The sequence below is a fragment of the Diadema setosum genome, chromosome 20, assembly GCF_964275005.1.
Source record: "Diadema setosum chromosome 20, eeDiaSeto1, whole genome shotgun sequence".
NCBI lineage: Eukaryota > Metazoa > Echinodermata > Echinoidea > Diadematoida > Diadematidae > Diadema > Diadema setosum.
Window position 1 is genome coordinate 18,788,338 of NC_092704.1, and position 15,064 is coordinate 18,803,401.

General features: G+C 38.0%; 1 protein-coding gene across 1 annotated transcript in view; it reads right to left on the minus strand.

Annotated features, from left to right (window-relative positions):
- Nucleotides 1–2,581: 2,581 nt before the first annotated feature.
- LOC140243893 (E3 ubiquitin-protein ligase ubr3-like) overlaps nucleotides 2,582–15,064 on the minus strand; it is a 63,653-nt gene continuing 51,170 nt past the window's right edge. The window contains exons 33-38 of the mRNA XM_072323562.1: nucleotides 14,282–14,398; nucleotides 13,061–13,186; nucleotides 12,017–12,214; nucleotides 11,322–11,543; nucleotides 10,654–10,793; nucleotides 2,582–3,535 (exon numbers count right to left, since the gene is read on the minus strand). Coding sequence (XP_072179663.1) covers nucleotides 3,382–3,535; nucleotides 10,654–10,793; nucleotides 11,322–11,543; nucleotides 12,017–12,214; nucleotides 13,061–13,186; nucleotides 14,282–14,398 — 957 coding nt within the window. The 3' untranslated portion in view covers nucleotides 2,582–3,381. The remainder of the gene's footprint in view (nucleotides 3,536–10,653; nucleotides 10,794–11,321; nucleotides 11,544–12,016; nucleotides 12,215–13,060; nucleotides 13,187–14,281; nucleotides 14,399–15,064) is intronic.

Below are 15,064 nucleotides of genomic sequence, written 5' to 3' on the forward strand. Positions count from 1 at the left end.
TAAACACAATTGAATACAAAGTATATTTCTTATATTTAAATATACATGTGATTGATTTCAGCACTAAATAAGGATACATACTCAGAGATTTGTGTGCAGCTTTGCACACACAAGTACAAGAACATTTGTCATCGTTGATGATGATGGTACCTTCTTAAAGGCATTTAGATTAATAAACTAAAAATGTCGCTTTGGCGACTGGTATGCCTCCGCCATAATGCATGATTTTCCCAATAGGTCTAGATAGTACATGTGGACAATATGTGATTACATTTTCACAAAATTGGCAAAATATTGAAATGACAAGTTTGTCACAAATGTGTTGAATGTTCACCTTCCTTGACCTAGGTTTAATTGGATGAATAGGAGAGCATGTATCTAGGGATTTAAGGACTTTAACTTGACTTTGACCCATTCATACATTTAGGCATTGAGTAATTTTCAAGGAACAGGTGTGGAGAAAAAGTGCAATTTCTGAATTGAATAGTAAATTGTTACCATTTTTATCTGGTCCTTGACCCTAGAATTCATAAGATAATCACTTTCAGGTAGAACATGCATAATACAGTTTGTATGTACTAAGTTTCAAGATAACTTGAGCCACTCCGAGATATGGAGGAAAAAGTTAGTTCAGCACTTTCACTTGATCTTTGACCTTTTGACCTTTGAGGCAAAAAAAGAAGAAAAAAAAAACTTTCCAGAGAATTTCTATTAGGTTACACATGCATACACCAAGTGTAAAAAAATAATAACCCTGCTGGCATTGCATAAATATGAGGGAAATAGTAAAATTTTGAAGTGTTGCACTTGACCTTTGACCCCTGACCTTTGACCCCATGAACCCTACATTCTCTAGATAATCACTTCCAGTCAGTACATGTATATACTATGTTCCATGAAGATACCTTGAACAATTTTCCAAGGCACAGAGAAAAAAAAGAAGTTTTGATATTACTTGACCTTATGACCTTTGACCTCATGACCCAAACTTTCACCAGAGAATCTTAATTGGGTAATACATGTATACACTAAGTTTCAAGAAAATATCTTCAGGCATTCAATAGATATGGCGAAAATAGTGAAATTTCATGTATTTGACCCTGACCTTTTGACCTTTGACCTCATGACGCAAACTTTCACCAGAGAATCTTAATTGGGTAAAACATGTATACACTAAGTTTCAAGAAAATATCTTCAGGCATTCAATAGATATGGTGGAAATAGTGAAATTTTATGTATTTGACCTTGACCTTTTGACCTTTGACCTTGAGCATGTGCACCCAAAAGTTGATAGGCACAACTTCACCTCCTAATACAAATACATGCCAAGTTTCATTAGGATACCTCAACAGGTTTTGATAGTTACCTTGTCCACAAAATTCATTACGGACGGACGGAAGGACGGACGGAAGACCTCACGGTGATATGCTTGTGTGTCTACCCCTTTGTTCTCCCTTTTGTTAAAATAGACACACAAGCAAAAATTTTAGCCACACAAGCCTGACGGAATAAAGGCCATCTATTGTGCACTATTGTTCTGACGGACGGACGGACGGACAGACGGAAGGACGGACGGACGGACAACCCGAAAACATAATGCCTCTGGCACCACTTCGTGGCGGAGGCATAATAAGAACATTAATATCTGAAAAAGTAACTTTGAAGTTCTTCATCTGCCTTGCATCCTGCGATTGAGATGGCAACCCAGAGGTTCTTTATATTGCATAGAAAGGACTCGGATGTGAGGATGGTGACTGATGTTTCTCACTGTCAATGTATCATGAGCTCTACAGGATGTAATACCCTCATCAAAGCATTGCGCTATAACCCTGCCAGTAGCTTTGTCCCGTTTCTATACAAGGGTCCCGTTGCATAAAACTATTTTAGCAACCTTAAAAAATTCAGGTTGGGATTTGCCCTACCTGAATTTTTTAAGGTTGCTAAACTAAGAATGTAAAATCCGTTGCATAAAAACTCTGGTTGGGAGCTTCCAACCAGAATTTTGTGATTTCAACCGGAAAAAAATCCGGTTGGAGTTTTATGCAACGGGCCCCAGGTCACTCTTCTTTCTTTGAGGACTGGTCACGAGTGTCTTTATATGAAGTATGCAATGCGAATACATTTTGACTTGTACTGATTCATAATACTCTGATCATCATTTAGTGGGCCAAAAGAATATATAAATATGTGTCAAATATTTTATAATATTTGTTTGTCACAAATTTTCTTCAGATTACTGGGATATGCCCACACAAAACCTTCCAAATCAAAATTCTGTCAATTACATCATCTATCAATCACTGGTAGAAAACTAATATGATTAACAAAGGAAAATGGAATGCACCTTCTTCCAGACTGAGCATATCTTGCATGTTTTCATGTTCATCACTTCCATACTAATGCTTCTTACAAATCAAATATAGCAGAAATTGAGCAGAGCAGGAGAAGTGTTCTTAGAACATACTATCACCTCCTTGAACTACAGTGCTTGCTGAACTGGAATATGGGTATGCACAGAAAAAAACAAAACACAGACTTAGCAAACAGAACATTTTACTTGCACCTAGCATCAAAAATGTGTCCTGCATTTTTCAGGTAGCATAATAAATTTGATATTCAAACTGCTTGTGTGGAGGACAAGGGCAAATACAGGGATAATCTGCAATGCTAATCAAGGTAGACACCATAACTCTTTAGGTGTTTTCACATCAGTCCGATGTTTCGAAATAGTCCGCTATTTTCTGACTTGGGATATTAAACCGATCACGAAATAGTGTGCTATTTGATAATGTGAATACAAATTAGCACGCTAATTGATCGAGAAAATTTCTCGAGTCCAACTCGGGAAATTTCTGAAAAAGCAAGATAATTAATGCGAACTAGCACGCTATTTGATAATGTTCGGGCTGATGTGAATAGGAAATGAAATAGCGCGCTAATTTGCGATCGCGAAAAATATCTCGAACTTGGATTTTTATCAGGCTGATATGAAAACGCCTAATTAGATACTCTCTGTGATGTAATTATGGAATCATTCACCTGTTAGTGACACAGCTTCCTCCAAAGGACTGATAATAAAATGGCATAATAAACAGACTTACCATCACACAGCTATTCCACTCACTCCACAGAGTAACCCACTACTCAATGATTTCATTTGATGCACTGCAAACCTTTAGCATGCAATGAGCTATGAAGAAGACAGGGGCCTCCACCAAATCTGGAACTCTACCCACAAATCATGTACAGTTTACCTTCATGGTAGCGCAGTGTCTCATGACAGCTTAAAATTGTTTCTTTTGTTTAATACATTAATTGAAGTCTATCTAAATAAGGTGTGGAGACTCCACCGTGTTTACCACACACCGGTTCTCTCTAGACCTAATTGAGAACAGACATTGGAAAGATCCGATGCCTGTTCAGTCCTCCATAGTGCCATTCCCATTTCTTGCAGTTGTGGTCTAGGGCGTGGGACCTCCAAAGGCGCTCCAGCAGATCAAGTCTTTGCTGACTCAAGAACAAGGGCTTGCCTCTCCTTGAAACATTAACAGTGAAAGGTGGATGAAGCAGGGTGAAGGAGATACGGACCAATGGTAGGAGACAAACAGAGTGATGATTAACACCAAAGGCAAAAAGAATGGATAAAGAGTACAAGAAAGATAGTTAAAAAAAGAATAACAAAGAGATATAGAGTTTAATAGAGAGAATATAGAGGAGAGATAAATCATACGAGAAGCAAAGGTAGAAACAAGAGAGAAGAAAAGATAAAAGGAGAGAAGTGGAGAGTGAGAGGGATGGAAGATTGAAAGAGGAGAAATTAAAAAAAAAAAAAGATATGGGATAATTGGCTCAAGGAATATCAATAAAAAGAATGTAGTTAACGAGGAAACAAGAATGAGACTCTACAGAAGTTATTCAAACTGAGGCAGAAGCTGTTGTCTTCCTCATTCTGTCCCTTTGCAATCATGATGTAGAAATAGGTCAAAAATATTAACATTTGTGATGCGCTCCATCGAAATGAGTCATGAGTTGCAAAAAATGAAATCGTAGTCATGCCTATATGTGAATTCTACAGACTCTTAGCTTTAAATTGATATATAATATGACCCATTTCCACATCCCTAGAAATCTTAAAAACGATTTTAAACTACTCAAATGATGTCAGTCGATTTCCTAAAAAACAGAGAAAAATCACTCCCAAAGTTCAGGTTACGTTCAAGCTCATAACCTATTTCTTTCCCCGACCGAAACAATAGCAGTCCTGCTTAGCGACGGCGTTTATGCTCCATTGCACGTACTACCATATAAGGCAACAGCTTGGGTGGGTGTGTAAGATAATTATCCAATCACAGGACAGGTTTACTTTTTATGATTCTGACCAATAGGCCAGCCTGAATGTAAACTTTGGTGCGTTTGCGTCCGTGCTGCTGTATGAATGAGTCGGTACGCGTTGTGTGTCGGCTGCGGTGTAGTTTGCCGCAAGTTTTTAACTCACAAACAATAGGAAACAGAAAGAAAGAAAAAGGCACGCAATGCGTGTTACAAAAAGCCTCTTTTTCAATACCAAGGGCGCTGATCGCTTCCTTTCTCCTTGCATGTTGTTGTCAATGGAAACTAATGAGGATGCTTTTAGCAAGTACAGTAAGAATACCTAAATAGAACCTGAGGAACCCGTTCTGTAGGCGGGGGTTCAAAAGGCGTTGTCGAGATAGTAAATTGAGTGAATTAACGATAGTCGTCTATCGAGATTGTGTTCTTTGGGTGTACTTAAAAACCATCAAATTATGCACATGGTCTTAATGTTGCAGGGCAATTAAAACAACGCATCAAAGACTGCTTCCGCGTCTGTTCTGTCACAGTTACTGCCCTAACATTCCTAATTCCCGCCATTTTAGGCGCATGTTCTTATAATCGTTCCGTCCACGGTAATTATCGCTTGGTGCGCTTGTCCATGCTGCACATACTACTGTATACGCTATAATTTTCGCATACATAAATTTTCGCAAATTGCCGCTGTCACACATTTTCGCGAGTGGTTAAATTCGCGATTGGGGGACCAGAGAAAATATGAAGTGGCAAAGAAAGTGTGAATTTTCAACTTGTTACTAGGCCACTAGCAAATAAGAATGATACTAGTTATACACTGCATGAAAAAAACTTACCAAACTCTGCGAACTAGTAAGTTAGAATTCAACATTTATGATTTTTGAAGTGGTTAAGTCCATTGCGCTAGATTTCTGACGAGTGGTACGAGGGGTACGAGTAAATTCAGCGGCAACCAGCTGCTGGAGCAAACGAAGCCCCGGCCTCTAAAGTTGTAAAGATGTAGCGGCATACAAACGCAAGAGCTAGTACTAGTACATGTAATCAAGGGTGACACGCCGCGCGTTTGTAACGTTGTGGTGCAATGGATTGGCTCTCTACAGTATTCGTAAGTAGACGTGGACGTGCTATATGTATGTAAACAAGCTTAGCCAGTATGGTCTGTTCGGTAAGCCGTGACGTGGTACACTAGTACTGAAATGTTCGTATCATCAAAACAAGGGATTCATTTTGGAAGGTAATATTTTCGCGTGTTGTTAATTTCGCGAATAGCTCCCGACTCGCGAAATTCGGGAAAATAAAACCCCCGCGAAATATATAGCGTATACAGTATATGTATCACAAGCAAACGCTGATGTATAGGCCCGAAAGCTTTATGTCTATTAGGTCCCTAAAATTGTATCATACTTATGATTCTCATACTGATCACTTTGTAATACGATAAAGCACCAACATGAAGAACAATGAACTTATAGCTTACACTCAGTGTGTGTGTGTGTGTGTTTTTTTTTTTCACACCACATTTACAGGTACATTTTTTTTATCTGCATTTTTAGAAGTTTGGTACAGATATACTGAAAAATATTCGGAATTAATATGCAGGCCTGCCTCATTTCGTTTTGTATTTACAAACCTTATTGGAATAACATTTTTTCCCTAACTTTCGGGTAAACGAACCATCCGAAAACGTACCTCATTTCATATCCGCATTTAATTGGCACTGTATAGAACGGCTCAAATTTGCTGAAAGTTGGTAAACTTCGTTTTCAATTTCATTTCCGTTTCAAGCTGGGATAGACTAGAAATTAGTATGTCTACTGCCAGGAGACATCAAGTTCACCAATACATACTCTGCGTATAAACAGTCGCCATATTTTCGTGGTCGAAATCAGATAATGAATAGGTGATATTTTGAATGAAAATGCAGAACAACGAACACACAATGTAAGTAAAGACATACATATCTTGCTAAATTATACTTATCTGTAATATTCTGCATAAGGAACAAGCCTGCCAATTAAATGACAAGATGAAATTTGCCAATAGCTGTGCTCATGTCACTTGTAATTTCTTGAGGTAAGTATATCTCGCGCTGGATTGATTTGTTCATTGGAGAGAGGGGAAAACGCAACAGAGTCGAGCATAGCATTCAAGAAATAATGTGGAGCCATGTATACAACATACAAATGTGAACACTGTAGAATGTAAATTATAAAATATCGTTAGAGCTAACGTTCATAAAGAGATTTGCTTTATTCCTAAAGAAGAAGGAATAGATGACAAAAAGCGGCATCCTGTACGGTACATCAAAACAAGTTCAATAGGCGAGAAAATTGATGAAGTTTAAAAGTTGACTTCACGTTTCTTTTTTCAATTTATGAAAACAGAATACAGCGTGCGGTATATCTATTGAAGCAGATTGTCTCTGCTGCAAACGATTGCCATAGCATTGTTAGTCTCCCAAGCAAATCCGAATACCTATATAATACTTTATTTTTTTTCTTGATATTGTAATAGATCTTATAACTAAAAGGTCTTGCAAGTTCAAAGTTTTGAACAGTATACTAAAAATATTACATTGTATTTAAAAAATATATGAAATGCGTTGTGTGTTAGCAATAAATAGCATCTGTCTGCCTCAGTTTTATTTTCCGTCCGTAAAGCGCACAGAAACGCAACCAGACATTACCAAATACAGTAAAAAAATACAGTGTATGGCATCGTATTACCATTAGAAATGTATTCCATTCCTTTTTACTTCAATCTGGTTAAAGCAGTAATCAAACCATGAGTCATTTTCGTAGCAACATCAGTTAGGTATCCTATGTATGAAGGTGATCATTACTCATTTATTTTCCGCTATTATCGCTATTATAGCCATTGAAATTTGTCAACTGTTAACGGCAGTGTATGTTACTATGTGCGGTTACGATTACGAATTGAGGTCATGAATCCGAAAGACTTGTTCGTTAATCGAACTATAAAGGTAATAACTGCTTTGTAAGTTGCTCGGTATACGAGTTCAAAACACAATTGAAGTTACCAGAATGCCATCATGGGGGGGGGGGGGGGGGGGGAGATAGTGCTGAAAATTTTGGGTTTACAGGTCAGTACAGATTGCCATTTGCAATATACATAGAAAGTTTTGACTCATGCCATTTTCTGAGCATTTTGAGAAATTGTACAAAATAAATCTTCTTTTGATTAATTTATATATTATTTTGAACTATGAAAATAAGAAGGTGTGATTACCTCAACAGTGTCATAGTTCAATTAGCCGTAATGGGTAAAGTGAATTCATGACTTCATTTGACTAATCCTTACTAAATTAATGACCACTTTTGTAAAACATTAATTAAATCTTGTAGATAGATACCTCTGTAAGTGTAGTCAAAATGTTTTGGAGTAATAAGACGAAAACCAACAAACGAAATGTCATGTATCATCGCACAAATTTCAAACATTTAGCGTCACCCGACCATTTAAGTGACGAATCAAACGGCAACACTTTGTTAATTGCGCGATAGCAGACTGCTTTACGATTTTTAAATGTTACAAGCAATAGTTGAAAAATGAAAACGCAAGGTTCAAGAAAGCGTAACTGCAGGTAATCGTGTTTAATATCCAAAGTAAGAGATTACAATAAGCTGTGTGGATGTTGTATGATTGCCTCATGTACATGCCATATAATTTCTATAAACTATGCTATCTTTAAATTGAAGTTCCCTTCCCTCCTTGGTCAACATCTTATCGGGCTTTTCATCTAAAGGTACTTCTTATCATTACTATTATTATCATTATCATTTGGCTTTCAGTCACAGAATCATAAGAATATAACACTATTCAAAAATCAGAACACACAATGGAGAGTACTTATTAAAGAAACGCTACAGAAAATATCAACAAATGCCTATAGGGTCTACAACAAGAGATACATGAAACACATAAATCTGTACGTTGTGATATGGAACTGTTTGTCTGTCTGTTAGTTTTTCCAATGACCTTGGTCTTGGTCGGGGAAAAGATGAAAAAAAAGTTAAGTGTATCATTCTGTTATCAAATCGCTATGACTGTGATAAGACTGTATTCCTGCCTTTTCAGTACAGGTAAATGGTTAAAAGCTTGGTATGCTATTATATAAAAGCCTGGAGGCAGAATAGTTGAATCGGGATCAACCTTTCATAAAATTCACCTTTTAACTTAGTAAGGATAGCTTACAGGAGATAAAGTAAGTTTGCGTCCCTGACTGTGCTTCTAGTGTCACGGCAAAACATGAACACAAAAGGGGACTGAAAAATTCTTTTACAAATTAGCAGACTCGCACTGTCGCTCCATTACGTCACTGATTCTGCTATCAATGGCGAAGAAAGAATACTGGTTACGTGATTATCCACCCCTTGATAGCAGGAAGTTTACCTTTCATTGTTCAAGGTTTCGTTGATGTGGGGTTTACCCGTATACAAGGCGTGAACAGTGTCGTCCGAGTTCTTTCATTCCGAATTCCTCAGAATACACCATTCAATAAGTAATTAGCGCTGCTACTTCGCAAAGCTGTTAGCCAAATTCTTTGCAGACTTGACCTCTCACATGTCAGCTACACGGACTACACAACAAACAGCTATCATTCCAAACATTCTGATTCAAAAAAAATGAAGAAGCACACTTGTGAGTAGCGACACAGCTCTCTGTCACTCTCTCAAATAGGTCCTACTTCTAAAAGAATACACAGATGACAAGAGTCAGAATATCCTCCAAAGGGAACACAAGCTATTTGGGCATTAATAATGTTTGTCTTCCGATTTCTCTCCATGCCGTCGCAGCCCAAACCATCATAAGAAAACAGGACAATATAAGCTTTTTTAATCTGGAAATAATATTACGTATTACATACATTTGGCTAATTATCACACGAATTGTTGACTTTACACAAAAGGAAATTGACAACTTAGGCCCTATTACATCTCCAAAGATGAACTTTGAACAGCAAGTCACATACTAGGGAACAGATATGACTATTATTTGAATGAATTCATTGACAAGGCCAATAACCGTTGTAAAAGTACACACACGGATAGAGGTTTCAATTTCGATACATCATGTATTAGCTCATTGATAAAGTATCATAAATATTGCGTGATCATCCATTTGATTTTTTTTTTTTTCAGCACCATTTGTGCATCACATTAATCACCACTTCATGAAATGTGGTGCATGTATCATTTCCAACACAACTCACTGGTCATGCACTCGATAGCGTTGGTCAGCTCACTACGGTATTATTGCGTAATTCTAAAGCCCTCGCCGCCGCGCACACCATGCTTTGTTTTGTCTTTAATGGGGTCAAGAGCAATGCTTCATTAGCATACGCCCTAGCAAAGGAGGCGGAGTCTCGATCGGGCAAGAACAATAGGTGCGAAATGCAATGCAAAGGAGAGTGTTCGAAAAAAATGTAACCGAAAAAAATTGTCTCAGAAAAACCGTGATTTGGGACACTTTATACTCATTTTTACACACTTAAAATTTTCTGTACAGATAGATAAAACATTATTAAAGGAATAAAAATCCGTCATAAGAAATTTTGACCCGAGTAGTGCTTCCCCTTCGTTTTCGGCTCATTACGGGAAAACTCCCCGTGCGACTTATGACTCATTTTGTTGGAGCGCCACACATTCCAATATTTGGGGTAATAACCACAACTACAATATTATCTACAAGTCACAATCACTAAAATTGGCTGGGCAAGAAATATTTATGGCACAAAAGTTTCTCCTTCAAAAGGATCTGGCACTAACACAAAAATGCATGGAACTGTTATCTTCAAAGTGGGAATGCCCACTGCTATATCTCACCAACACTCTTTTAGAATACTAGTTCATGGAATTTTACACTAGAAACAAAAATTTGGGACTGCTGCAACTCACAAATGTATCACAAATGGATTACAAATGACTCACTCCACACATCCTTATGGGTGTCATTTTTGGTGAAAACTTGATCTGTAAATAATTTCATGGCTAAGGGTATTTCAATCCATAAGGTGTTATCTCACATTATTACGTGAAATGATTATGAACAATTTCACAGTCTATTTTTGTTAAGTGAATCACAATTCTTAAATCTACCCCATAATAGCAGATAATCTTTGCTTGGGTATGGTGTGATGTACATGTTTACTTAGTTTTTACAGAGAATTTGTTGGTCCACGTTAGAAGGCAAATCAAATACTAGAAAATTAAATCCATTTTACTACAAAGTGAGGAGGTGTGTGTGCTTGTGTCTTGTGGAGTGTGCGGTGGTTGGGGAAGGGTGTTGAGAAAAAGAAAAACCAACCTAAGGTCGATGTCTTCTTCCCCATGGCTGTCAAGGTAGAGGGAGGCCCAGGTGCATTTACGCTTTCCTCTGATCAAGAGAGTTGCCGAAGAGTTTACATCCAGGTAGATGGCTGTCCCTTTGCCACAGTACATGGCATGCTGACCGGGACAAAAGGAAAACAGACAGGTTTATCAAAATGGGCAATGGTATAAAATACACCATGAAACACATGTTAGCACAAGTCATTAAATAGAAATAGTGTGCCTGCTCTGAAGGAATATCACGAGTTGTAAAATACAAATAGGTTCACAATCAAAAGGTGATCACATGACAGTAGGCTTTATGCTTTGTCCCCCATTGACAAAGCACTTTGATATGTTCTCCTGTGGAAGACAACTTGCAATAAACAAATGGCATATGATACCAAATGATACAAAATTATTATGATTTTTTTTTTAGTTCAACATTCTCTATATTCCCCACACCATTCTTACTATCTACTCCATGGAATTCAGTCATGAGTAATGAATATTTCTTGATCACACTATGATTCATTGAGTTCACTTTCCAAACAGTGCGGAGCACTGTAGGTGACATTGAAAGGAATACAAAAATCTTCACCACCCCTACCTTTCTACCTCCTTCCCCTCCCCTTCCCTTCCCTTTAGTAGGGTCAAGGTACTCACTGCAATGCCTTCACCAGCATCAGCACCCTTCACAGAGGACTTGCAGCAGGAGCTGCCCCAGCAGACCAGTTTGCCACACACCAGGCAGACGAGGGGCTTGTCTGGCCTTTTCTTACACATCACACACACCTGCTGGTTGTATCTCTGAAAGAGAGCATTGTACTCTCCTGGTAGCTGGAGGAGGCGTGGCAGGCCAAAGATGGGTGGGACCATTAACAGGTTCTGAGGGAGAAAAATGAGACGTGCTGGATTTACAACTTCAACAAAGCATTAATTTCTCCCTCACACACACTTTTTTTTCATACAATTCCATCTTGCAGTGGCATCTTGTTACCAGTATGTAGCAACATTATTACTGTAAAACCACAAATATTTGTGTGCATTTTAATTTTTGCGAATTTCATGAGAACCAAGATTTGCAAAATTAAAATGCAGGCAAAGGTTTTTGTCTAATCTATATGAATTGAATGCCAGTGGCAATTCTATGAAAATTTCATGCCACGAAAATATCTTGCATTACAGTTTATGACTATACTGGTTCCCATGTGACAAAATATGACAAATTTCTTTATCATGACAAGGAATGGATGACACAAAATTATATCTTTAATAATTACATGATTCAAGCATCTTTTGTTGGTTATTGGCAAGCAAACTCAGTACAACCAAACAAACATATCTCAGTAGATATTTACCTTAGCTGCTGAGTGGCTCTGCTTGACAAAGTCACAGAAAGGTTTACATAGAGCTGCTACCACAGTGGAAGGATCTCTCCTAGGAGGGGCCTTGAAGCAGAGGGCAGTGAGGAAGCCTTGGGATGTGGCTGGGGCCTGGTGTGACTCTATCAGGCACAGGTACTTAGCCAGGCTCAAGAACTCTTCTTCCTCAGCAGCCTGGCAATGAACAATGTTGCACACCAAGTCCATTGGAATGTACACAACAGAATCACAACAATGGTTTGCCTGAATACTGGACAGTGATTGGTCATAATGCAATCATGTGACAAATGCAGCGAGAACCCAAATTGCTCTGTTGTGTACAGTGACGTCACTTCAAGTGATATAATTCCAGAATCTGAATGACTGATGATGGGCCTAGAATGAAAAGTGTATGTGTGTGTGTTTAAAAAAAGAAGAAAGAGAGAAAAATGGAGCCCTACAACAACAAATAAATTGCCCCAGACAATAGTGACATAAATCGAACAGAATAAATCTTAAAAGTATCAAACAAGAATATTTGAAACACCGTAATGATGTCTCCACAAGGTATTAATGCCAAGCACATAATGTAACAAATATTGCCCTGTTTATCATGTAATGTAACACTCGACAGTCCCTTTGGAGGCAACTATTTTCCATTAAAGACAATATTTTCCCTCAGCGCTGCCAGCTAGGAGAAAATATAATCTCTTGGGGGAAAAACATAACTCATACAGGGATGTCAAGTGCTATATTACACTACGTAGAAAGCAATATGAGTATAACATAAAATCTGTAATTTGCCCTAGCTCATGTCAGGCTATGATATGACTGTCGAACACCAACTGGAAATAGCATGTACATTTTAAGGACTGCAGAATCAATGTAGGGTAGACTGGGGTATGATCAAGGACAATCAGTGGGTGTTGGGTAACAGTGAAGCTACCAATGATGAAAGAAAAATATGCTATTCCCAAATAGTGAAACTGTCCATACTACAGCTGTACAACTAACATTACGTTCAATCCCACTCTAACTTACCGCACACACAGGAAGGTCTTCCTCAAACATGTAGTGCTGCAACAAGGAAGCTATACGTAGCCAGGTGAGACAGTGATGAACAAGGGCTCCCTCTACTGTCAGGGGTGACCAGACTGCCTGGTATGGCTACACCAAGAAACAAAGTTTAGATGGTAATAATGACTGCTGTTTACGATTGTTTATGTTTAGTAGGAAAGTCAAACACCTTTGTTCATTTGTATTCTGCTAAGAAAAGTTATGTTCTTAGCACAAGACTCTTCCTGTAATTCGTTCATTGTTATCAAACGTGCACACTTAGGTTCTCTACTGATCCAGTATCTACACTGCCAACAGAGCCCAGCAGCTGCTACCAAAGACTGCAATTCCAAACACTTTCCCAACAACTGTATAAATAAAACGAAATAATAATAATAATAATAATAACATCAGGGTTCTCCTCCAGATCGCCTGCACCACTCTGGCTACATTGTGTGAATGCAAGAGAAGTGTTTTAATCAATATGGTGTTTCAACACATACGTGAGAGCCAGCTAGACCCAAACTCAACTCACATCTCTTGCACTCCTTCACATTCATTGCCAGAAAGTGATAAGCCTAAAAGAAGTCACAGATGACATCTTCAGCAACACAAATTCAAGTAGGATGATGCTGAACTTGATATAGATAATAGGTAAGTCCATAAGAAACAACTTAATATAAGCACAAAGAAGATACTGGAGACTTTTTTCTTTAAGGGTGATGCAGAATTTTGTCAATCTTACTGACAGAGGTGAACAATCAAGTGACTTTAAAGTTTGAAAATACACCCCTTCTTGACCCTATCCTGTTAAGTTGCTTCGCTGCCTCAGAAAGGTCCAACATTTCCTATTATGAAACCTCTCCCTCCATACAAGTGTAAAATACAAGTTACAGGCCTGTGATTTAGTATACTCTACTTCCCATTAACAAAAATGTTTAAATAGCCAATCTCAAAACATTTAATTGACATGGGAATATCTATTCAGTGATATCTTGATGATGACAGTCCAGTTTTTACAATCACTTATATTCATGAGTGATTCTTCATCCATTTTAAATATTATTTCACAGGTTAGTCAATATCAAAGCTGAAGCTACCACACTGTTAAACAGGGTCTCTTAATACATAGGAAGGATTTTCATCCTGCACGCATAGATCATTTACTCATACAGAGATAGAGAAATACTTCAAAGTCAAGCATACATGAAGGGCACTGCTTGTGACAAAGTCAGCATGTTGGTAGAGACTGGTCTGACTCAGGCGAGAGATGACGTCGCTAAGCAGCCAGGCCATGTTGACTTCTTTCTCCTGCTTCTCAGACTTCCAAATAAATAATGGGGAGAAAAAAAATGAAAACACCAAATGGCAAATTATTATGGTATGTGTACATCTTATGTGGTGTCACTCAGAATGTTTCTATTAAGTGATCACTGTTTGGATTGGTTCCTCCTCCTTCTTTACACCTCCTCTTACATACTCTTTTCATCAGAAATATAATATAGAGATGCCAACCCATGCTGATCTGTAAACATACTGATCCTCCAAAAAAAAAAAAAATCTGAAAGCAAAGATCTGATTTTGGCTAAAAATTGGGAAACTGATGAATCATCTGGATTATTTTTTCTTTCCATGGATCAGTGTCGAGTGGAGTACCTTATTCAGCATACACACTGATATGTAACACCATCATTCCCTACTCTTGAGATGTGTGCACTATGACAGCTTTCAGAGCAAGAAAAGATACCAATCTTATGATACTGACAAGGCACACAAGCTCAACCATGTTAAACAAAGAGGGATTTGCCTCAAATTTTCATGAGGAATCAACGAATACAAAAATATTAGTAGTGCACTCTAGTGCAGATTGAGGAAAATTTGACAATCTGTTCAGTGTTAGGAATATGTAAAGTTTTGGTTAGATTCATGTGCTTTCAATGCTGGATTAAAAAGACTACACCAATATCTGATGTCACACTAGGGCAAAGA